Below are 26,199 nucleotides of genomic sequence, written 5' to 3'. Positions count from 1 at the left end.
GTGTGCCGGTCAGGTAACCTCAGGTGAAGATCGGAGGTGTGTCAGTCAGGTAACCTCAGGTGAAGATCGGAGGTGTGTGGTTCGAGGGGCTGTTATAGCTCATTTGGTTAGAGTGCCGGTCAGGTAACCTCAGGTGAAGATCGGAGGTGTGTCAGTCAGGTAACCTCAGGTGAAGATCGGAGGTGTGTGGTTCGAGGGGCTGTTATAGCTCATTTGGTTAGAGTGTCAGTCAGGTAACTTCAGGTGAAGATCGGAGGTGTGTGGTTCCGCGCTCTCTGCCTGTGTTGATTTGTGTTTCTCTGGAAGCTGAGAAACAAGTTGGTCTGTGCTGGTTTTCCCCAGGGCAAGATCTAGATTACTGTGGATGGCATGCGACAGGCCTCCCATATGTTGTTATTAGTGAGGTAGTCATGGGGCGATAAACCCAGCAAACAAATAAACAATTAATGCACACTTAAAACATATTGTGTACTTTATTTTTGTCACATGTGTATCATTAAAATGTTCATGTATTAATCAAGGTGTCCTGTTTTGACCCTTAAAGCAATCATATATAGTTTAATCCAGCTAGGTAATGCAATTTCAGCTTTGATAGATAAAACATTTGTGTATATATAGTCCAGCTGCAAATGTAGCTTGATGTTGAGAGCAGATATCTCACTTCTTAGAAACAATTATCAGCTTTCATATGTATGCGATTGAGTATTGATGTTACATGTACACTATGTATTGTTGATCATGTGTATATGGCCATGCATGTTGATTTCCTGTATACCAGTCATTGTGTGTCTGTACCTGTTAGTATATGATGTATGATAATTTATTATCTCACGTTGTGGAATGTACAGTACATATTGAGTTCAGCTAATAATGACAGTCAAAATAGCTAGAAAGGTATATTTTACACTCATTTTTACACAAGTACTATGTATTTATACAATGTAGGTAATGAGTGTGTAGCGAAACTGGACTGGTATGTCGCCGGCGAAACAGGTAGCTCAATTGGTAGAGCATCTGGCTAGCGTTCGGAGGACCCAAGTTCGAACTCCGGTCTGGCCGTACATTTTCCCTCTCCTATTACAAGTGAATGTAAACCTTTAATTACTTTCTGAAGTATGTAAAAGCTTGATAGAATGTCCTGTTTCTAATTGTAGGTGTGCAACCTTATAACAATATTAAGGAAGTTTCATCCAGCCAGAAACACAGACTTTATCAAGATTGAGATACAGGTATGAAATTGAACAGCACTTTGAAAATATCTCCAGGACAAGAAACAGACATGATGATCCACTAAGTCCCGATTTTACCAAAACCTTGCTGCATTCTGGAAAATACAGATGTCTGGATCTGGCCATACTTTACTGCTGGGAAGTGCCAGTGGTACAACTTTAGACAGTGGTACAACTTTAGGCAGTGGTACAACTTTAGGTACAACTTTAGACAGTGGTCAGATGGGGTGTTTGCTGTCAAGAAATTCTTCATGTGAAGTCCCAGATGTGTCGGAACAGCCAATTCTGGTAACAGTTCATTTGCATGGAGGATTCTCCGAATGTCTCCGGATGGAAGACACAACCAGGTCTGTTGAGGAAATTATTAGAAAATTGCTTAGCATTCACTATCCCACTGTTGGACCAGCGGCCATTCATTTGTTTGGATTTGCTTTGCTGGACATGAGAAAAAATGACCGCTTCATCTGGAAAAGTCCAAGGTGCTTGATGAAAGACCTACAAGGGCAAATGAAAAACAATGCAAATTTGAAGTTGTATGTGCGTGTAAGGTTTGTGCCAGCTAAAGACAGACTGTCAAAGTTGAAAGTTTTTGGAAATGATGTGATAAAATATTTGTACCATCAGTTAAGAGAGGATCTTCTCAGCGAACGAATCAGGCACATTTATGGGTCACGGAATCAACTGACCTCAGCAAAATGTCGGGGGTTGGCAGTGTTGAACCTATTGATCGACAGCCGTCTCAAGAAAAAACCTGTTGAAATTATTTTGGAACAGCACAAACTGAAGGACTTCCTACCTCCGAGTGAATGTGTGGCATTTTTGAAAAAGATGAAACTAGAAAAAAATATGAAAGATCATGTAAGGAAATTTGACCAAAGTCATCCTGAGAATAGTACAGACATAGAGGAACTGATGACTGGGTATATACGCGACATCCTCAAGGAAATACTCGACTATAGTGTCGAACAGTATGACGCTAAGGTCCTGGACATGACTCAAAACAAACGTGTTCCAAAAAGAATTCTTGTGGACATTCATCACAATCCTTCGGGGGTTTTCATTGATGGTGTAAGTAAAAAAAAACGTTAAAACTCCATAAAAATCACTTTAATGAGCCATAAAAAAAAACAGAAAAAAAATCATTGTGTCATTAATGAGTTATCATTAAAACTTATCAAGGACTGCATTCATTTGCAGTATGAATGTAATTTGGTCATATGACAGATAAGTTGATTATTGTCTAGCTGTTACAGGTACAGTGTATTTCCTAATTTTACTTTAAAAATTAAGTCCCTCTTTACCACATGGAACTATATGCATCCCCCAACTCCTAATGGCGACATTTTATGCCTCCTCTAAAGTCACGAAACTCATGTTCATTTTTGTGTAAAAAAATAATTTCCTGCACAATAAATAACTGTTGTACAGTAAATTATCAATTTTGAAAAAATGTACAATTTTCACCCGTTACAGAATTATGGTTAATTATGGCTGATGTGGAATTAAACTTACCATTTCATATTCAATTCAGAATCTTATTCTAGAGATTCTCATAATCAATTTGATGTAAGGCAGTCATCTCTTGGACAATAAATACACTGTACGTCGATCTTTTACAGTGATTTAAGTTGGTATCAATTGAAATTTCATTATGTTTTAATCATTCCAGGGCTCTACCTAGGTTTAAGTGTGCTGAAATAGCAGGGGTGTCATATGCCTTTATCATTAGAGGTTTAAGATTTAATAACTGTAAAGAGCCTACTTTCGTTTTGTATATAGATTAAACAAGTAAATTCTTTATTCACAGAAAAAGTTATTTACAATTTCAACTGCTTCATATTAGTATAATGGATCACAATAATTACAGTTCATGGACCTATGAGAAGTATGATCCGATTTTATACCATACTACGGGGATACCATCGACATAACCTTCGTACATGATGTTATAACTGCATCCACAACACATGCTGATTTTTTTGTTCTTATGTCTCTTGCAGATGCCATTTTCAGAAATTGAAGAGCTTTGTTCTGCTAGCATTACTCCCAGTTACGATTCTAATGCCTGGAATGTCCATCTTGATCGTACCAATGGGAGGCCAGAGGTCAGTATACACAAGTATATACATATATTCAACTTGAGATTACTCCAAATTCATCACCAGATGTTATACATGGGGTGTCTTTGGCAGTATACTTCAGTGAGATAGCACTATAATGTGGGCATCAGTTGAACACTATCACAAGGAGACTAACATACCTCATCCTCCCAAATCGCACACATACAATTGTACACGCATGCCTCTTGCACACGTCCTTAAAAGACTACATATAGCTGTTGTTAAATGTTAAACTAAATCATACGTTAGGTATTGTGATGTTAATAACAAACTAAATCATACGTTAGATATTGTGATGATAATAACAAACTAAATCATACGTTAGGTATTGTGATGATAATAACAAACTAAATCATACGTTAGGTATTGTGATGTTAATAACAAACTAAATCATACGTTAGATATTGTGATGATAATAACAAACTAAATCATACGTTAGATATTGTGATGTTAATAACAAACTAAATCATACCTTAAATATTGTGATGTTAATAACAAACTAAATCATACGTTAGATATTGTGATGTTAATAACAAACTAAATCATACGTTAGATATTGTGATGTTAATAACAAACTAAATCATACGTTAGATATTGTGATGGACATGAGACATATGTCCCTCATGACTGGTGTTGGGGACAGATAAAACTAATTCTATGTTATGACATTTATGTTGCCATGCAGTTATGTACAGGTTTGACTGAATCCTTCTATGTATATGTCACGCCGACTTCAAACGGACACCATTCAAAATATAATTGTATGAGTAAGGTACATAGGTATATTCATAATTTTAAAGGGTCATTCCTTTGTTTGAATAAAGTTTAAGTTGTTAAAATTAAACTTACTGGAAATTATTAATTTTTTCCAAATAGTAAAAGTTGTAATTTTTACATTATTAAGGCATAGGTGCTTAGCACTTTTATCTTATAAGTCCAAGACCGATTATAGACTAATATATATATTAGTCTATAATCGGTCTTGGACTTAAAAACGTGCTAAGCACCTATGATTAAGGCAGTTTTTCTCTCAAGATAAAAATTCTTCAAGTATTCAGGCCTGAAAATTCTTAATTTGACCCAAAGTATCACGAACTACTGCAAAGACATACGGAATTTGTATACGATACGCCTTTTCCCTGTACATTTTGGCGTTAATTTCATTATTTGTAGGCACAAACACTCATATAATCACCATTCGGAACTAGATTTCATCAATAGAAATTGAGCATGTTTAAAAATTAATCCAATTTTGATTTAAAGAGATGGTGAAGCTGTATCAAAGTGGTATAAAATGTCTAACGGTCTCGGTGGATGTGAAGAACAAATGCAATTAAGATGATAAAGTTTTGGTATATAACATGTAATGACTTACCTCCCTTGATTGTTCATCCTGTCAGGTGCTGGAGTTTGAGAGTGAGGAAGTTGCAGAGTCATTTGTGTCCTGTTTAGATGGATACTACCGCCTCATCCACGACTTTTACTTCAGTTTATGCAGTAATATGGAGCCACTGTCTTTACAGTCGCTCAGGCGAATCAAATCCTACGGACCTATCGAGTAAGTCCCAAAAGCAAACTCAGGCGAATCAAATCCTACGGACCTATCGAGTAATTAAAGTCCCAAAAGCTAACTCGATCAAATGAAGAAATTAATAGAGAAATATATAGAGTCATCAGTGGATTGCAAATGCAATGTAATGCATGTACATATGATATGCAATTTCTTGATGATAAATTACAGTGTCTATTTATAGTAATATGACCTCATCTTCTGTAACAGTTAGGGTGAAATATAAACAAGTACTAAAATCAGCTTATTGGAATATTTGATATCACTAAATCAACTTATTGGAATATTTGATATCACTTAATCAGCTTATTGGAATATTTGATATCACTAAATCAGCTTATTGGAATATTTGATATCACTAAATCAGCTTATTGGAATATTTGATATCACTAAATCAAATCAACTTATTGGAATATTTGATATCACTAAATCAACTTATTGGAATATTTGATATCACTAAATCAACTTATTGGAATATTCACGATCATTAAATTAACTTATTAGATTAATCAGACCTACCTCAGTATCCATTTAAACGATCTAGGGGAGAGACAGTGAAAGATTATACATGTTGATTATAGGCAGATTTTACTTTAGAGGTATTTTTAGGAGAGTTAATTTAAACAATCAATGGAATAATTGTTCAGATAAAGATTATGGGTAATTATAGAGAGCCAATATAATGTGTTTTAAGGGCCAATAAATGATAGTGGGGAAAGATAGAGATATTATAGAGATAACTTGGAGTGACTTATATGAGACAGCGGAGATACAGACAAAGGTCAGGGTGATTTCAATCAGGACATCTTGTCTTTTTTACATGAAGTGTGACTCAAATATGAGGTATATAGGATTTGTTTTTAATTTTAGGACCTCCAGTGCAATAGAGAAACTAACCTTGAAGATGGATGACCAAGAAAGCTTTTATCTGTGTAAGCAGGACATCAACAGCTTTGACAAATTCATCCTCGCGTACCCACTTAGAGGTCAAATCATGACAGAAGTCGTACAACGAGAGAGTGGCGTCTTCTACTTGCTGCGAGACAATGAGAAATCATTCCAGGATCCCGGCCGACTAGTGCCTCACCTTTTACAGACAGAGCATAACAACATCCTGTCCAACAATATGAGGCGTCTGAAACCCAATGGTAACTTAACATCATGTAGCAAAATTGTCTCCCCTAACATCACCAAATGATTCTACTTGGGTTGTGGATGTACATTTTTGGGTCACTTGGTCTAACCAAATGACTCCTTGTCCGCCCCTAAACAATTGGCATTTACAATACCTCAAAAACCAGTTTGGTGTGTTGAAAAGAATTTTTAGAATTTCAGCTGAAGCATGTGGTGTGTTGAAGGGTGTTTTTTTGTATTTCAGCTGAAGAGTGTGGTGTTTGAAGGAGTTTTTTTTGTATTTCAGTTGAAGCATGTGGTGTGATGAAGAGAGATTTTTGTATTTCAGTTGAAGCATGTGGTGTACTTTGAAGGAGGTTTTTTTGTATTTCAGTTGAAGCATGTGGTGTGTTGAAGGAGGTTTTTTTGTATTTCAGTTGAAGCATGTGGTGTGTTGAAGAGAGATTTTTGTATTTCAGTTGAAGCATGTGGTGTTTGAAGGAGGTGTTTTGTATTTCAGTTGAAGCTTGTGGTGTGTTAAAGAGGTTGTTTATGGAAGAGAAGGAAGCCATTCTTGATGAGGACAAGCAGCAGAAAGACGAGCGGATGTTGTCACGGCAACCAGTTATAATCCCTGAATCCCATCTTAACATAAAAAAGCTTATTGGTAAGTAAACCTGTATTACAGATTGTGTCCCTATAAATGTTTCCTGAGTGATATGCAGCAAAGCTAGTACATATTTTTATTTTCAATCCCCGATCATTTGGTTTGTTTGTTTTTGTTTAACGTCCTATTAACAGCAAGGGTCATTTAAGGACGTGCCAGGTTTTTGAGGTGTATCCGAAGAAAACCACCCAACTGCCCCACGTAGGTTTTGAACTCGCAACCCAGAGGTGGAGGGCTAGTGATAAAGTGTCGGTACACCTTAACCACTCGGCCACCGTGGCCCCGATCCCCGATCAAACATCTACATAACATATTATTATGTAAAAATATACTGATATAAAGTTTTTCTGTATATATTGTAATGATATTCCTGGCCAAGTCAAATAAACTGTCGTCTATTACGTTTTTTACCTGGCTGACAAGGTGCGAACATCTTTTAACACAAACAATATACATGTATAGCTATGTGCGTACATGTGTGCAGCCACCCGTATCCAATTATTCGCTTCACTCTTTAAAATTTATTGGCATTATGAATGAATAAAAAATCATATGTAAGGTGTAAAATCTACTCACAGTATGTTTACAAGTGTAGGACTTGCTCTACGTATCCATTTTCATTGTTGAGTCTGGCTTCCGAGTGGCCGTCGCAGAAACAAAAGGCACTCTCTTTGGAATCTAAATTACGCGTGCAGGCTCCGGAAATGTGTGGAAACGATGCTGAGGATTATATGTATGTGTCCATTGAGGATATTGTATAAACTACCACAGTGCTTTCAGAAACTGATATAAAGTTTTGTGAAATCACAAACACAGAGTGACGAAGAGGATGATACAGGTGACATGCACGATTATAATCCAACCGTTTTGTTTATGTCGAGTCATTTGTCAGAAATTCTGTCATATGTAAACTCACTGACTGACGTTCCAGACGTTTTTTTTTTTTTTTTGTAAAATAATTGTCGCTTGTATTTGTCATCAACATGTTGTATATATGTACATACATGTACAGTGATTAAGCTTGTTGAATAAAAATACATTACCACATTAACGTTGTATGTAAGTATTTTCTGTTGATAACGACAGGTCACATTTTGTGAGGATTGTTTATAAAGTTTTCTGGATATGACGTTTTAATTATGGAGTCTCAAGGAACACATCATAGACAGATTTTACTACAGTACGTGTTTCTGTAGTTTACTTATCTCAGTAAATTCTGGGTGTTACTACAGTACGTGTTTCTGTAGTTTACTTATCTCAGTAAATTCTGTGTGTTACTACAGTACGTGTTTCGGTAGTTTACTTATCTCAGTAAATTCTGGGTGTTACTACAGTACGTGTTTCTGTAGTTTACTTATCTCAGGAAATTCTGTGTGTTACTACAGTACGTGTTTCTGTAGTTTACTTATCTCAGTAAATTCTGTGTGTTACTACAGTACGTGTTTCTGTAGTTTACTTATCTCAGGAAATTCTGGGTGTTACTACAGTACATGTTTCTGTAGTTTACTTATCTCAGTAAATTCTGTGTGTTACTACAGTACGTGTTTCTGTAGTTTACTTATCTCAGTAAATTCTGGGTGTTACTACAGTACGTGTTTCTGTAGTTTACTTATCTCAGTAAATTCTGGGTGTTACTACAGTACGTGTTTCTGTAGTTTACTTATCTCAGTAAATTCTGTGTGATGCCGTTGTCTATAGAAGATTTGAGTTATACAGTAACATCTATTTTATCCCCATTTTCTGTTGAGATACAGAATTTATATGTAATCCAGGTATCCTCTTGGTCAGGATAACCCTGTCATTGTGTAGATGTTGGAATGTTCCATTTGTATATAATCCAGGTATCCTCTAGATCTGGATAGCCCTGTCATTGTGTAGATGTTGGAATGTTCCATTTTTATATAATCCAGGTATCCTCTAGATCTGGATAGCCCTGTCATTGTGTAGATGTTAGTGTTCCATTTGTATATAATCCAGGTATCCTCTGGATCTGGATAGCCCTGTCATTGTGTAGATGTTGGAATGTTCCATTTGTATATAATCCAGGTATCCTCTAGATCTGGATAGCCCTGTCATTGTGTAGATGTTGGAATGTTCCATTTGTATATAATCCACTGGTATCCTCTAGATCTGGATAGCCCTGTCATTGTGTAGATGTTGGAATGTTCCATTTGTATATAATCCAGGTATCCTCTAGATCTGGATAGCCCTGTCATTGTGTAGATGTTGGAATGTTCCATTTATATATAATCCAGGTATCCTCTAGATCTGGATAGCCCAGTCATTGTGTAGATGTTGGAATGTTCCATTTGTATATAATCCAGGTATCCTCTAGATCTGGATAGCCCTGTCATTGTGTAGATGTTGGAATGTTCCATTTGTATAATCCAGGTATCCTCTAGATCTGGATAGCCCTGTCATTGTGTAGATGTTGGAATGTTCCATTTGTATAATCCAGGTATCCTCTAGATCTGGATAGCCCTGTCATTGTGTAGATGTTGGAATGTTCCATTTGTATAATCCAGGTATCCTCTAGATCTGGATAGCCCTGTCATTGTGTAGATGTTGGAATGTTCCATTTATATAATCCGGTATCCTCTAGATCTGGATAGCCCTAGTCTGTCATTGTGTAGATGTTGGAATGTTCCATTTGTATATAATCCAGGTATCCTCTTGGTCAGGATAGCCCAGCCCTTGTGTAGATGTTCAAATGTTCCACGTGTAAAATCTATCACATTTGAAATACTTTAGACATCATAACCAGCCCTGACTGTAGATGCACCATAAGGGAGGTAATTCATTAATCACCAGTTGTATTGTTTTTACAGGGATAGGTAAATTCACAGAGGTACATGAAGGTACTTACAAGGAAAGTCAATCTGTGGCCATCAAGTGTCTCCGGACAAAAACCTCCCCTTACCAGCTGTATAACTGCCTGGAGGTAAATCATTTACTATTGAACAATAGGTTGTCTCCTCGTAAACCAGGAAGTAAGATTCCATATTTAATTTTCAAGTCTAAGAGCAGTTAAGGGGTTACATGTGAGACAGAGAATACCAGTAAATATAAGAGATTCAAAACAACAATAGACTATGTTATATATTTCCATGTATTATAACCAGCTTTGCTTGTTTTGAAGATAATAAGTAGGTCGTAACCCTTGGCAGGATGACCTATAACCTCGATCCAAAAGTTTTAAGCTTCTCTTTGAAATAAATGATGGTATTGCAGTTGTTTAATTCATCAATATAAAATTATTAGTCATTAAACTTGTATCATTGATATTTATTAACTTATGAACACAACAAAATCGAATTCAACTCTTTTCAGCCATTTCTTTATGCTCTGCGACAACACATGAAATTCTCTGAAGTACAGGAACCTAACTTTTTCGCTGGAGTTCTGGGGGTTTGTATGACCATGCCAATGAAAATTGTCATGGACTACGCCAAGGAGGGATCATTGTCTCATTTCTTCTCAAATCGACGAACAGATCAGCCAATCTATATGCGCCATCTTGTTTATGCTGCGACACAAGTTGCCCAGGGGCTTTTTCAGCTGGTAATTATAGAACCGCATTTTAGTATGCATTTTACAGTACTGTAAACGTGGAAATTTACGCTAATTACGAAGATCCCTTTTGATCGCGAAAATTTCCAGTGTATTATTTTTATATTAATTTGAGTATATACTTGAACTACAAACGAAGGTTGGTCAATCGCGAAAATTACTCCCACGTGTATAGTTTACGTAACGAAATCGCAAATTAAACCCTTGCAAAAGTAACCATGTTTACAGTAACTGGCTCTATCTGTTTGACATTAACATGCCTTAATTCAAACACAACCTGACATTTATATATATTTGAGCCTTGTTTATCACATGGTAACTGACATATTCTACCAAGTGAAAAGGGTGTGTCATATATATCATAAGACACATGTTTAAAAACACTATCACGATATTGTTGTGTAAGATGACAGTATACGATTTATACACCAGGGTATAATATGCTGACAATGGCAAGTGTAGTCTGCGATCACGCTAGTGAGGTATGTCAATATGCCCTGATACAAGCTTGACCAGACTGTAGACTTCACCGATTGCAGTCATGCACCGCCGAACATCACCTTCGGGACAAGCTGACATAAACACCTAACTAAGAGAATTCACAACGATATCATTAACGATTTATTGATATACACATATAAAGACAACAATCAACACCAAATCTTGTCTGAGCTATCCATTCAGACACCAAGTTTGTTGTAAGCGTTATAAGACCATGTCAAACCTTAACTCTCTGAGTACACTCGATATATATAAATGTAGGAATACAATTCTAAACAGTAATAATAATGAATATTCAGGAGGAAAAGAATCTTCACCATGGTAACATCTGCTGCCAGAATATCCTGGTGTACCGTTACGACATCAGTGAAATCATCGTGAAGATAGGAGATCCTGGTATGATACAAGTGTACGAAACTCCATCCATGGCCAACAACGAGAAAGTCAACAAGAAGAGGTGGGTCTGCATGAATTGGTCAAATACCTTTACCAAGTAGATAAATACTCTCAGGCTCAATATATAGCTTTACCAAGTAGATAAATACTCTCAAGGCTCAATATATACCTTTACCAAGTAGATAAATACTCTCAAGGCTCAATATATACCTTTACTAAGTAGATAAATACTCTCAAGGCTCAATATATAGTTTTACCAAGTAGATAAATACTCTCAAGGCTCAATATATAGTTTTACCAAGTAGATAAATACTCTCAAGGCTCAATAGATAGTTTTACCAAGTAGATAAATACTCTCAGGCTCAATATATAGCTTTACCAAGTAGATATTTAAGGATTAAACTGTCTTTTTTTGGTGTCTATGGTTGATATAGATGCCAGAGCTTTGCAAACAAACGTCATATTGTGTGCTAGCACAATATGACATGTTGTCACACATATCTATGTGTGCCCCTGTACAGATATCTTTTATTGACGGGTGATATATCTATGTGTGCCCCTGTACAGATATATTTTATTGACAGGGGGATATATCTATGTGTGCCCCTGTACAGATATATTTTATTGAAGTGGGGGATATATCTATGTGTGCCCCTGTACAGATATATTTTATTGACGGGAATATATCTATGTGTGCCCCTGTACCGATATATTTTATTGACGGGTGATATATCTATGTGTGCCCCTGTACAGATATATTTTATTGAAGGGGGGATATTTCTATGTGTGCCCCTGTACAGATATATTTTATTGAAGGGGAGATATATCTATGTGTGCCCCTGTACAGATATATTTTATTGACGGGTGATATATCTATGTGTGCCCCTGTACAGATAAATTTTATTGACGGGGGGATATATCTATGTGTGCCCCTGTACATGAATATATCTATGTGTGCCCCTGTGCAGTTATATTTTATTGACGGATGATATATCTATGGTTGCCCCTGTACAGATATATTTTATTGACGGGTGATATATCTATGTGTGCCCCTGTTATATCTTATTGATATAGATATAGATATCTTATTTCTATGCTACACAGGTTTCCGTGGATTGCCCTAGAACTCTTTGCCAACAATCCCAGCTGTGCCAACATAAAATCTGACATATTTGCTTTTGGCACAACAATTTGGGAAATGTTCGCTCTGGGAGACAACCCCATTGACAAGCCACCATTGTCATCAATGTCATTTGAAAAAGTAAGTTTTTTATATTGATTTTCACCAAATCGGATCGAAAATATTTGTTTTTCAGGCAAGTTCTCATCCTGTCTTGTCAAATTTTCAGTAAGGGCATTATCAACATTTGTATATGATATGATACCTGTACAGAGTTCTAGGGTTGATATGTTACCTGTACACAGTTCTAGGGTTGTTGATATGTTACCTGTACACAGTTCTAGGGTTGTTGATATGTCACCTGTACACAGTTCTAGGGTTGTTGATATGTTACCTGTACACAGTTCTAGGGTTGTTGATATGTCACCTGTACACAGTTCTAGGGTTGTTGATATGTTACCTGTACACAGTTCTAGGGTTGTTGATATGTTACCTGTACACAGTTCTAGGGTTGTTAATATGTTACCTGTACACAGTTCTAGGGTTGTTGATATGTTACCTGTACACAGTTCTAGGGTTGTTGATATGTTACCTGTACACAGTTTTAGGGTTGTTGATATGTTACCTGTACACAGTTTTAGGGTTGTTGATATGTTACCTGTACACAGTTCTAGGGTTGTTGATATGTTACCTGTACACAGTTCTAGGGTTGTTGATATGTTACCTGTACACAGTTTTAGGGTTGTTGATATGTTACCTGTACACAGAGTTCTAGGGTTGTTGATATGTTACCTGTACACAGTTTTAGGGTTGTTGATATGTTACCTGTACACAGAGTTCTAGGGTTGTTGATATGTTACCTGTACACACAGTTCTAGGGTTGTTGATATGTTACCTGTACACAGTTTTAGGGTTGTTGATATGTTACCTGTACACAGTTTTAGGGTCGTTGATATGTTACCTGTACACAGTTTTAGGGTCGTTGATATATTACCTGTACACAGAGTTCTAGGGTTGTTGGTATGTTACCTGTACACACAGTTCTAGGGTTGTTGATATGTTACCTGTACACAGTTCTAGTGTTGTTGATATATTACCTGTACACAGTTCTAGTGTTGTTGATATATTACCTGTACACAGAGTTCTAGGGTTGTTGATATGTTACCTGTACACACAGTTCTAGGGTTGTTGATACGTTACCTGTACACAGTTCTAGGGTTGTTGATATGTTACCTGTACACACAGTTCTAGGGTTGTTGATATGTTACCTGTACACAGTTCTAGGGTTGTTGATATGTTACCTGTACACACAGATTTAGGGTTGTTGATATGTCACCTGTACACAGTTCTAGGGTTGTTGATATGTTACCTGTACACACAGTTCTTGGGTTGTTGATATGTTACCTGTACACAGTTCTAGGGTTGTTGATATGTTACCTGTACACACAGTTCTAGGGTTGTTGATATGTTACCTGTACACAGTTCTAGGGTTGTTGATATGTCACCTGTACACAGTTCTAGGGTTGTTGATATGTCACCTGTACACACTGTTCTAGGGTTGTTGATATGTTACCTGTACACAGAGTTCTAGGGTTGTTGATATGTTACCTGTACACAGTTCTAGGGTTGTTGATATGTCACCTGTACACAGTTCTAGGGTTGTTGATATGTTACCTGTACACACAGTTCTTGGGTTGTTGATATGTTACCTGTACACAGTTCTAGGGTTGTTGATATGTTACCTGTACACACAGTTCTAGGGTTGTTGATATGTTACCTGTACACAGTCCTAGGGTTGTTGATATGTCACCTGTACACAGAGTTCTAGGGTTGTTGATATGTTACCTGTACACTGTTCTAGGGTTGTTGATATGTTACCTGTACACAGAGTTCTAGGGTTGTTGATATGTCATCTGTACACAGTTTTAGGGTTGTTGATATGTCACCTGTACACACAGTTCTAGGGTTGTTGATATGTTACCTGTACACATATCTAGGGTTGTTGATATGTTAAGTGTACACAGTTTTAGGGTCGTTGATATGTTACCTGTACACAGTTTTAGGGTTGTTGATATGTTACCTGTACACAGTTCTAGGGTTGTTGATATGTTACCTGTACACAGTTCTAGGGTTGTTGATATGTTACCTGTACACAGTTCTAGGGTTGTTGATATGTTACCTGTACACAGTTTTAGGGTCGTTGATATGTTACCTGTACACAGTTTTAGGGTCGTTGATATGTTACCTGTACACAGTTCTAGGGTTGTTGATATGTTACCTGTACACACTGTTCTAGGGTTGTTGATATGTTACCTGTACACAGTTCTAGGGTTGTTGATATGTTACCTGTACACAGTTCTAGGGTTGTTGGTATGTTACCTGTACACAGAGTTCTAGGTTTGTTGATATGTTACCTGTACACAGTTCTAGGGTTGTTGGTATGTTACCTGTACACAGAGTTCTAGGGTTGTTGATATGTTACCTGTACACAGGTCTAGGGTTGTTGATATGTTACCTGTACACACTGTTCTAGGGTTGTTGATATGTTACCTGTACACAGAGTTCTAGGGTTGTTGATATGTCACCTGTACACAGTTCTAGGGTTGTTGATATGTCACCTGTACACAGTTCTAGGGTTGTTGATATGTTACCTGTACACACAGTTCTAGGGTTGTTGATATGTTACCTGTACACACTGTTCTAGGGTTGTTGATATGTTACCTGTACACAGTTCTAGGGTTGTTGATATGTTACCTGTACACAGGTCTAGGGTTGTTGATATATTACCTGTACACAGTTTTAGGGTTACTAAATAATAGAATCTGTTTTTCACATTTTGATGTAGCTGGTTTAGACAGGTGTTCATCAAAACAGGTTTAACTACAAAATGAAACAAATCAGTCAAGTTTGGTCAAGGAACCAGCAAAATGCTCACTTTTGACTGGTGACCTTAATTCATATAGAGGTTAATATACTATGAATTGTGTTATATTTGGAATGGAAACAGTTGGCATTTATTGGTAGCATTGACAGCAGAGTATTTGTTTCTGATAGACATTTTCTAGTTGGTATATACAGGGGATATTTATAGACCAGTTTTTCAGCTGAATGAAGACTCATTTGAGCTTTAATTTGCTAGTGGAGTCAGCTGTTGTCTTGGGTGGGCTATCTGTAAGTTTTTCTCAACCAATTGGGCAATATTGTTAAAACTTACTTTGAATTGAGTTGGCAGTCGTGAATGCAAAAAAAAAAGTATGTTAAGGTGACCTTTCTGAACGACTGTTTTAAAAGTCTAAATTTCAAGGTAGTTTGACTGTATAACTGGAAGTATACTATTAATATGACAAAATTAGGGAGTTTCCAATTGATTACCCTGACTGATCATTAAATTTCAGCAAATGAAGTTCTACCGAGAATCCGAGAGCCAATTACCCATTAATGAAGGACTGAGGGTAATGTCTAATGATTCCATCCATATCAAAAAGTGTAAGATGGCCATGTCAGACCTGATCCAGAGATGTAGAGTTCCCTCCCCTGATGACCGCCCCACAGCCAAGGAGCTTGTGCGGGATCTGAACACTTTAACTGCATCGTATGGTAAATGAATGTTGTTGTATTGGTATTTGTCAGTCTGACATCCTTCTATGATAAACTTCTGGAGTATGTTTGGTTGTCATGCAATAATTTCACTAACAAATGTGCAGAGAGACAAAGAAAATGAACTATTTTGGTGTTGCATTCACGCATTTGTATTTAATCACAGAAAAATTAATTCTGTTCCTTTTGGCATCAGTTTCCCACCCCAAAGCTTTAAGATTTTTAGCACACCTGGCCAAAGGGCCTGTGGGCTTATGGCATGACACAGCATCCGTCATCCGTCAGCATTTCCTTTAAATCCCTACTAGTCTTGAACATCTGGGGACCAATAGGGGTAATAGAGGTAAATGGGGTATTGAATCCTTTAAAGCACTACTAGTCATGAACAACTGAATGGAAATTTGGTCCGGAGCATTATTGTCCAAAGAAGATTCATACTAATGTTGTCTGTAAATGAGGAGTGTGGCTCCCCTGATGGTGGCTCCCCTGATGGTGGTTCCCCTGATGGTGGCTCCCCTGATGGTGGCTCCCCTGATGGTGGTTCCCCTGATGGTGGCTCCCCTGATGGTGGTTCCCCTGATGGTGGCTCCCCTGATGGTGGCTCCCCTGATGGTGGCTCCCCTGATGCTGGAGTGAGGGGGTCCAATAGGGGAAATAAAGCAAAAAAATTTAAAATCCTTCTTCTTTACGAATGACAGCATTTGATCTACAGCTGGTTTGCATTATTGTTGGGAGAGACAGCTCTGAAAAAGGAGCAAAATATTTATAATATAACTTATATGAGAGTATTATGCCATGATTACTGAAATATCCAGGTGAGGTGATGACAAACTGATTTTATGTTTTCAACAGCTAATGAATACCATGACTATGATCAAATCATGGATGAAGATTACCCAATTTGGTCAGATGCAGAAACTTCAGAAATGTCACGTAACCTTGACAGCGATGAAGAAGTCCCGGATATCCCACAAAGTTTTCCAACTCCGGAATTTGAGGAGATCAGACCCAGCAATCAACAGTTCAAATCCCAAAAAGGTAACTAACTAGAAGTGCCTTAAGACCACTTGCAAACATACATGCTAATAACATGAACCTCTTTATAAAGACCACCTGTATGTAAGACCACCTGTATGTAACAAAACATGTCTATAAAGACTGCATGTATATAACAAAATTTGTCTTTAAACCCCACCTGTATGTAACAAAACCTGTCTATAAAGACTGCATGTATATAACAAAAACCTGTCTTTATAGGTCACCTGTATATAACAAAAACCTGTCTTTAAAGGTCACCTGTATGTAACAAAATCTGTCTTTAAACCCCACCTGTATATAACAAAATCTGTCTTTAAACCCCACCTGTATGTAACAAAAACCTGTCTTTAAAGGTCACCTGTATATAACAAAAACCTGTCTTCAAACCCCACCTGTATATAACAAAAACCTGTCTTTAAACCCCACCTGTATATAACAAAAACCTATCTTTAAAGGTCACCTGTATATAACAAAAACCTGTCTTTAAACCCCACCTGTATATAACAAAAACCTGTCTTTAAAGGTCACCTGTATATAACAAAAACCTGTCTTTAAACCCCACCTGTATGTAGCAAAAACCTGTCTTTAAAGGCCACCTGTATATAACAAAAAAATGCCTATAAATACCATCTGTATATGTAACAAAAATAAAATGTCTGTAAAGGTCATACAAGGTCATACAAGGTCATATATATAACAAAATCTTCAAAAAATACACTGTTAATATTTTTAGAAAAGCTTTTGTCAGTGCTCTGACAACTTCATTCCTCGAGGGATTTTTATGAAACTTCACACACTTACAAAGGACCATAGCAGTGGCCAGTAAATTACATGTGTTTCTTTATCAATATTCAGTATGCTTGTTAACCAATATTTCTATGCCTTCATCTTTCTCAATTCCCTAGGAAACATACAGCCAGAGCTAACAGCATGTACTTGACATTTCCAGCACTGCCCTCTCATAATCATTTACATACGAGTCTACTGGAACACAACGGAGTAAAGTATCTTGTTTAAGAATACAATAGTGTCCATTACAGGACTCAAGTTGATGATCCTTTTATCACCAGCCAAGCATCCTAACACTAGTCCTTTGTGTTGACAAAATATCTTGAAAGATCAGTGAAAAAAGAAATGAAGGAGATTTTCATGAAAGACAAACGATATCTAAAGGAAACAATACACAGGGACATGTTACAATCTGGGCAGATTAGTATGATCGTAGTTTACCAGACTGACAAAGAAACATTTGGCCCTGTGAGACAAAACATCAAAATCAATCCAAGATAAAATTCATTGTCATAGATACAAGAAAAGTGTTTTCATAAGAAACATTGACAGAAAATGATTTTTTTGATTTGAATAATCTCTTTATTTAACAGAAAATGAATTTGCTTTACAGAACAAATTTCATTGCCATCGATACAAGATTTGAATACATGTAATCTCTTTTTTAACTGAAAATGAATTTGCTTTGCAGAACAAATTTCATTGCCGTGGATACAAGATTTGAATAATCTCTTTTTTAACAGAAAATGAATTTACTTTACAGACATGACTGTGATGAATTTACTTTACAGACATGACTGTGATGAATTTACTTTACAGACATGACTGTGATGAATTTACTTTACAGACATGACTGTGATGAATTTACTTTACAGACATGACTGTGATGAATTTACTTTACAGACATGACTGTGATGAATTTACTTTACAGACATGACTGTGATGAATTTACTTTACAGACATGACTGTGATGAATTTACTTTACAGACATGACTGTGATGCCCGTACCCGACTTGCAACAGATAAGTCCAAGACAACCTGGTCCTGTCCCCTCTAGACCCTTCAATGGCCCACCTCCTAATAGACCTCTACCACAGCACCCTGCTATGGAAAATCCAGCCATGATCAGGAGAAGTCAACTAGATATCTCCTCAGTGACTATTGGAGAGGTAAGTTTGTTATGTTTATAATGATTCAACAAAAACACAAATTATTTAGTTATTGCGCAACAGAACTGGGCTATGCTGAATGCTGTTGGCTAGGTAGCAATTAGCATTTGTTTAGAGTTTGGAGGTTCTGGGATCAAGTCAAGTCTACTCATTAGAGTTCTAGTTGAATTCTTTATTTCATAATAATACTGAATTCTATCATGTCATTGCACATAACACTGTTATAAATAAATGGCTTCTTGATCACATCACATGATTCGTTTGGAGGCAGAAATTACCCAGTTTAATGGGACACATATTTTTTCTTCATGAGTATGAGGCTTTTGATTGGCTTGTGACATATCAAATTATTGAACTTGTTAATCCATATCATAATGACATTCATGTACGATCCTACTGTACTGTATATATATACCGGTATATATATATATATCCTAGCAACACAAATGACGAAGGAAGACAACTTTTTGACTCGTGCCCTGACCGGGCCTCGAACTCAAGATCTACATCACCCAATCGCCTAGCCAGAAATACACGCAGCTTATACCGCTGCGCCACAACGGCGTTCTTAAAAAGAACGTTTCAATGGCGCGGTGATGGTCGGCCCGATACCCTGACATGATCATTGTGGAAGTCATCTATAAGATGATATAGAATACCTGGATCGCAATGTATTTACATACATGGATACGAATTGTACATATATATTTTTCTCTCGGTACAACTACGACAGGAAATTCAAATCTATATCTTCTCGGTATATATAAAGATATATATATATTTACAGTAGTGTGATTTAAATAATTCACAATGTTGAATTTTACTATAAATTATTTGCATTTTCGACTTTTTCCTGTCAATTGCCCGGACTTTATTCGTTTATGGATTTTAATCATATTTTGTATGTTGAAAAAGACGGTACAAATGTGTCTAGCATTTCCTCCCATAATATTGAAGTAATTCACAACTGCATGTATACATGTTGGAAGAAATAACAAACCAAATTTCCTGCAACACCATGTTGCCTCATACTCTAATTACCAAAGTAACGTAAAAATAGTGTTTCAAAAATTTCATTTGGTAGATAACTGATGAAAACATCCTGAAACTTCAAACCAATACCTTTCATTTTTGATAAAATAGGCCTATTATTCATTTAAAAAAAGATTATATAATTATAATTAAATTTTGAGAACTCAGTTATTTCACACTACACTATACACAGACCTTACCACTTTTATCTCTATACATTTATTGACTTGGTTGTGGAGAGATAAGATAATTTGTTTACCCAAGTCATTTACAACCAGGAAAATGAATTGTTTTTATACAGAAATACAAAATCTTTACTTTGACAACAGTCAACAAAATGAATAGCAAAATGAAAAAAAAAAGAAACATCTCAGAATCGCGGCCCATACCTTGATCTGGCCTTTCCAATCCCTGTTAATCCGGCCCATACCTTTTCACGTTCAATTGGGATATTGAACCCTGGCCGCCTAGGTGGAAGGCAAGTGCATTTCCACTGTGCCACCCTACTAATAAGGTCCTTACAGAAGGCCAAACTTTCTCATGATACACTGTGAAAATGCAGATGTGCAATAGGAACTTTAAAAGTTTCAAGGTCAAGGTCACTTTTTACTTTAACAGATACAATTTTCTTTGAGAGCATTTTGACTTTTGCTTGTTACATATGCACCTATAGCTACAGACACACAGACGATCCCTTGCTTATTTGTTTTTTTTTAAACAATTTTTTCTTTGGATGAAACTAGCAAAAAAAAACAACCCATCAAAACAACAATAATTGTTTGTTTGCTGGGTTTATCGTCTCGTGAACAGCCCAGGTCATTTTGAGACTAGGTCTTCTTGTAGTAGTTGGTGACTGCCTCACTGAACAACATACGGGAGGATCATCACATGCCATCCAGAGCAATTAGGGTAAAGTGTGTTGCTAATGGACAAAACCATGGCAGCACTGTCTGGCTCTTTTCTCAGCTTCCCGAGAAACACAAACAGACACAGGTAGGGAACGTCGAACCACACACCTCGGATCTTCACCCGGCACTCTAACGACTGAGCTACGGTGACCCCTATGAATAACAAGATTTACTAACAGCGATTGTTTCTATTGTAGGGACATTATGGGATGGTGAAGAAAGGCTGCCTGAAACGGTTCAATGATCACAAGCTTCCAATAGCTGCAAAATGTTTAAAAGGCAATGAATACGAATCTGTCCTTCAGAGTCAGGAATTCAAACGGGAAGCCACAATGATGGAAGCGCTCAATCATCCCAACATTGTTCATTTCTACGGCATCTGTAACAATAGTAAGTGTTCACTTGTTTATACATTTCATATGGATACAATGTCACAACTCTGGATCATTTACATTTTACATAGATTCAAATACACTCAGCTGACGTAGTGGGTCAGTGTGAGCTGACGTAGTGGGTCAGTGTGGCTTGTACCTAGTGTTAAATACGGTCTCTATCACTCAGCTGACGTAGTGGGTCAGTGTGGCTTGTACCTAGTGTTAAATACGGTCTCTATCACTCAGCTGACACACAGTGGGTCAGTGTGGATTGTACCTAGTGTTAAATACGGTCTCTATCACTCAGCTGACACACAGTGGGTCAGTGTGGATTGTACCTAGTGTTAAATATGTCTATCACTCAGCTGACACACAGTGGGTCAGTGTGGCTTGTACCTAGTGTTGAATACGGTCTCTATCACTCAGCTGACACACAGTGGGTCAGTGTGGCTTGTACATAGTGTTAAATATGGTCTCTATCACTCAGCTGATGTAGTGGGTCAGTGTGACTTGTACATAGTGTTAAATACGGTCTCTATCACTCAGCTGACGTAGTGGGTCAGTGTGGCTTGTACCTAGTGTTAAATATGTCTATCACTCAGCTGACACACAGTGGGTCAGTGTGGCTTGTACATAGTGTTAAATATGGTCTCTATCACTCAGCTGATGTAGTGGGTCAGTGTGACTTGTACCTAGTGTTAAATATGGTCTCTATCACTCAGCTGACGTAGTGGGTCAGTGTGGCTTGTACATAGTGTTAAATACGGTCTCTATCACGACTGACACTCAGTGGAATTCAAATGGGACTGTACATAGTGTTGAAATACGTCTCATCACTCACATGTATGGTCGGGGCTTGTACATAGGTAATACGGTCTCTACACTAGCTGAGTTGGGTCATTGGCTGTACATAGTGTTAAATCGGTCTATCACTACTGCACCAGTGGTCATTGTGACTTGTACATAGTGTTAAATATGGTCTCTATCACTCAGCTGATGTAGTGGGTCAGTGTGACTTGTACCTAGTGTTAAATACGGTCTCTATCACTCAGCTGACGTAGTGGGTCAGTGTGGCTTGTACATAGTGTTAAATACGGTCTCTATCACTCAGCTGACACACAGTGGGTCAGTGTGGCTTGTACATAGTGTTAAATATGGTCTCTATCACTCAGCTGATGTAGTGGGTCAGTGTGACTTGTACCTAGTGTTAAATACGGTCTCTATCACTCAGCTGACATAGTGGGTCAGTGTGGCTTGTACCTAGTGTTAAATACGGTCTCTATCACTCAGCTGACACACAGTGGGTCAGTGTGGCTTGTACCTAGTGTTAAATATGGTCTCTATCACTCAGCTGATGTAGTGGGTCAGTGTGGCTTGTATAGTGTAAAATACGGTCTCTATCACTCAGCTGACACACAGTGGGTCAGTGTGGCTTGTACATAGTGTAAAATACGGTCTCTATCACTCAGCTGATGTAGTTGGTCAGTGTGGCTTGTACCTAGTGTTAAATATGTCTCTATCACTCAGCTGACACACAGTGGGTCAGTGTGACTTGTACCTAGTGTTAAATACGGTCTCTATCACTCAGCTGACGTAGTGGGTCAGTGTGGCTTGTACATAGTGTTAAATACGGTCTCTATCACTCAGCTGATGAAGTGGGTCAGTGTGGCTTGTACCTAGTGTTAAATACGGTCTCTATCACTCAGCTGACACACAGTGGGTCAGTGTGACTTGTACCTAGTGTTAAATACGGTCTCTATCACTCAGCTGACGTAGTGGGTCAGTGTGGCTTGTACATAGTGTTAAATACGGTCTCTATCACTCAGCTGACGTAGAGGGTTGGTGTGGCTTGTACATAGTGTTAAATATGGTCTCTATCACTCAGCTGACACACAGTGGGTCAGCGTGACTTGTACCTAGTGTTAAATACGGTCTCTATCACTCAGCTGACGTAGTGGGTCAGTGTGGCTTGTACCTAGTGTTAATACAGGTCTCTATCACTCAGCTGATGTAGTTGGTTGACATGGCTTTTTCATAGTGTTAAATATTTGAGGTCAAAGGAGTCAAATTGGCCATAACCAATAGACCAAAAACATGAGACTGGGTCTCTAGCATGCTAGGTTAAATAACTACCAAGTTTGTTCAAATGAATAACATTTACCTACATTCAAGGTCACAGGGTTCAAATAGGCTAAAATCTTCAGATGACTTCTTCTTAATAACCTAAATTCAAGGTCAAATAGGCTAAAATCTTTAAACAATAATTTCTCGATAGCCATGAGACCTGATATTACACAAAAGTAGGCCATTAGTATGTTAGATTGAAGGAATAGAAAATATATTGACATGAATAAACCTAGCCTACTCTGATGTTAGAATAAAGTAGTAATCAGCTTTTTAGCTCACCTGCCCAAAGGGCAAGTGAGCTTATGCCATGGTGCGGTGCCCGTCATCTGTCTGGCATCCGTCCGTCCGGCATCAACTTTTCCATTTAAACAATTTCTTGTTAATAACCAAGAGGCCCAGAGACATAATATTTGGCCTGTAGCATGCTGGGATGAATGGCTACCAAGTTTGTTCAAATAAATGACCTTGACCTACATTCAAGGTCACAGGGGTCGAATAGCCTGAAATGTTTAAACGACTTCTCAATTACCAAGAGGCTCAGGGACTTGATATATGGTCTGTATCCTGCTGGGGTGAAGGGCTACCAAGTTTGTTCAAATGAATGACCTTGACCTTCATTCAAGATCACATGGGTCGAATGGACTGAAATATTTCTATGACTTATTTTCAATAACTAAAAGATCCAGAGACCTGATATTTGGCTTGTATAGCATGCTTGGGTGAAGGCTTGAAAGTTTGCTCAAATGAATGACTGGGACCATAGTTTAAGTTCGAAAGAGTTAAATTGACCAAAATATTTAAAACACACCTTTTCAAATAACTGCAAGACCCTGAGATCTTAGATCTGGTCTCTAATACATTTGTTCTCAATTATGTTTATGTATAAAAAGGATCACTGGTTAGCAAGCTCGCGATTCGGGCTAGATCAAATTTTAATTTGCTGTAGAATCAGGTGAGCAATACAGGCCCCATTGGGCCTCTTGTTTTTTGTTACACACCTGGTATATTGTGATATCTTATCTTGTTACATTTGGAGTTTCTGTTTGTATTCAAGTGATCATTATGGAGTATGTTGACAATGGTGCTATGAGTGTATTCCTGAGAGAACAGAGGAAGAGTAACAACTGTCTGTCTGCAAACAAATTAATGAAGATTATGTTGGACATTGCAGAGGTATGAACATGTTAATGAAAAGTATTCTAATATCGAACAAACGTCTTATTGATCTAATACCGTACAAAACATGTTAATGTAAAGTATTCTAATACCGTACAAACGTCTTATTGATCTAATACCGTACAAAATATGTTAATGTAAAGTATTCTAATATCGAACAAACGTCTTATTGATCGAATACCGTACAAAATATGTTAATGTATAGTATTATAATACTGTACAAACATCTTATTGAAAAGTATTCTAATACCATACAAACATGTTAATGAAAAGTATTCTAATACCGTACAAATATCTAAATGGAAAGTATTCTAATACCGTACAAACATGTTAATGAAAAGTATTCTAATACTGTACAAATATCTAAATGGAAAGTATTCTAATCCCGTACAAACATGTTAATGAAAAGTATTCTAATACTGTACAAATGAAAAGTATTCTAAAACCATACAAATATCTAAATGAAAAGTATTCTAATACCATACAGACATCTTAATAAAAAGCATTCTAATTTAAATAAATTTCCTCAAGATTCCAATAAGATGAGATTTTGCATGAATTCCTTTTACATGAAAGTTTTAGTGTACATGCCTGGTTACCTAAGGTGAGAGAATTCTACCCCACCTACCAGAGTTATCAAATAACTTTAGAAATGACCTCTGAGTGAAGAAATTACTTCTGAGTGAAGAAATTACCTCTCACTGAGTGCATGCATAAAACCACTGACCATGCAATTATCTTTATTTTAAATAAAAATGTCCTCCTATTTTTACAGGGAATGAAATACATGTCAGGCCAGAGGATCATCCACTCTGATCTCGCTGGGAGGAATATTTTAATGACAAAAGATCTGCATGCAAAAATCTCTGATTTTGGACTAGCCAGATACTTGAGTAAAGGGAAAGACTATTACCGTCGATCCAAGGAAAAGGAACTCCCAGCCTCTTGGTGAGCAAATGGATACTCTTGTTCGAATAAGTTAAATGGTTCCTTTTGAAAGCAACGCTGCTTATATATCAATGTATATAAAGTGTGAAAAGTTATATTGCAAGTGATTGTAGATATAAAAGTAATCTTATTTAAAGTATATTCATCATAAAAATAGTATATTTATTATACAAGATTATATATGTCATACTAAAGAATACTCATCATGCATAAGTATATTTATCAAACAAAAGTATATTTATTACAAAAAAGTACATTTATCATACAAAAGTATATTCATCATAAAAATGTACATTTATCAAATGAAAGTATATTTATCATACTAATCTATCATACAGAAGTATATTCATCGTACAAATATCAACTGTAATCACAATTTTACAAGCTCAGACTGTGGAGATCATCTGATTTTACCGTCCATCCAAACTTTCAATTTTGGACTAAACATTCTGGAAGTCTAAAATTCCTGACATTACAAAAGATAACACAACCTTTTTATCTAGATATGCTGTAGGAGTTTGTTGCAATCCTTAATTCAAGGTCACTTTCTAATGGATATACACTTGTGTGTTCTATCTAATTATTATATGAGGAAGGCCATGGTTGATTCATCTTTAACTTTGGGTGGTTGGGTGGTCAGTGGTAAGACACTTGTCTTTGGGTGGTCGGGTGGTCAGTGGTAACACACTTGTCTTTGGGTGGTCAGTGGTAACACACTTGTCTTTGGGTGGTTGGGTGGTCAGTGGTAACACACT

At 37.1% G+C, this 26,199-nt stretch overlaps 1 protein-coding gene across 2 annotated transcripts in view; it reads left to right on the top strand.

The window, feature by feature from the left end:
• The window catches only part of LOC117316576 (tyrosine-protein kinase JAK2-like), a 49,254-nt gene that overhangs the window by 3,409 nt on the left and 19,646 nt on the right, over positions 1–26,199 (top strand). For both annotated transcript variants that reach the window (XM_033871238.1, XM_033871237.1), the window contains exons 2-16: positions 1,155–2,297; positions 3,230–3,334; positions 4,750–4,907; positions 5,790–6,067; positions 6,553–6,699; positions 9,528–9,640; positions 10,030–10,260; positions 11,070–11,227; positions 12,271–12,427; positions 15,682–15,883; positions 16,736–16,921; positions 18,698–18,879; positions 21,017–21,209; positions 24,375–24,493; positions 25,272–25,444. In XM_033871238.1, coding sequence (XP_033727129.1) covers positions 1,338–2,297; positions 3,230–3,334; positions 4,750–4,907; positions 5,790–6,067; positions 6,553–6,699; positions 9,528–9,640; positions 10,030–10,260; positions 11,070–11,227; positions 12,271–12,427; positions 15,682–15,883; positions 16,736–16,921; positions 18,698–18,879; positions 21,017–21,209; positions 24,375–24,493; positions 25,272–25,444 — 3,362 coding nt within the window. In that variant the 5' untranslated portion in view covers positions 1,155–1,337. The remainder of the gene's footprint in view (positions 1–1,154; positions 2,298–3,229; positions 3,335–4,749; positions 4,908–5,789; positions 6,068–6,552; positions 6,700–9,527; positions 9,641–10,029; positions 10,261–11,069; positions 11,228–12,270; positions 12,428–15,681; positions 15,884–16,735; positions 16,922–18,697; positions 18,880–21,016; positions 21,210–24,374; positions 24,494–25,271; positions 25,445–26,199) is intronic.

The sequence above is a fragment of the Pecten maximus genome, chromosome 18 (assembly GCF_902652985.1).
Source record: "Pecten maximus chromosome 18, xPecMax1.1, whole genome shotgun sequence".
NCBI classification, from domain to species: Eukaryota; Metazoa; Mollusca; class Bivalvia; order Pectinida; family Pectinidae; genus Pecten; species Pecten maximus.
This window is presented reverse-complemented; position numbering and strand designations above follow the sequence as displayed.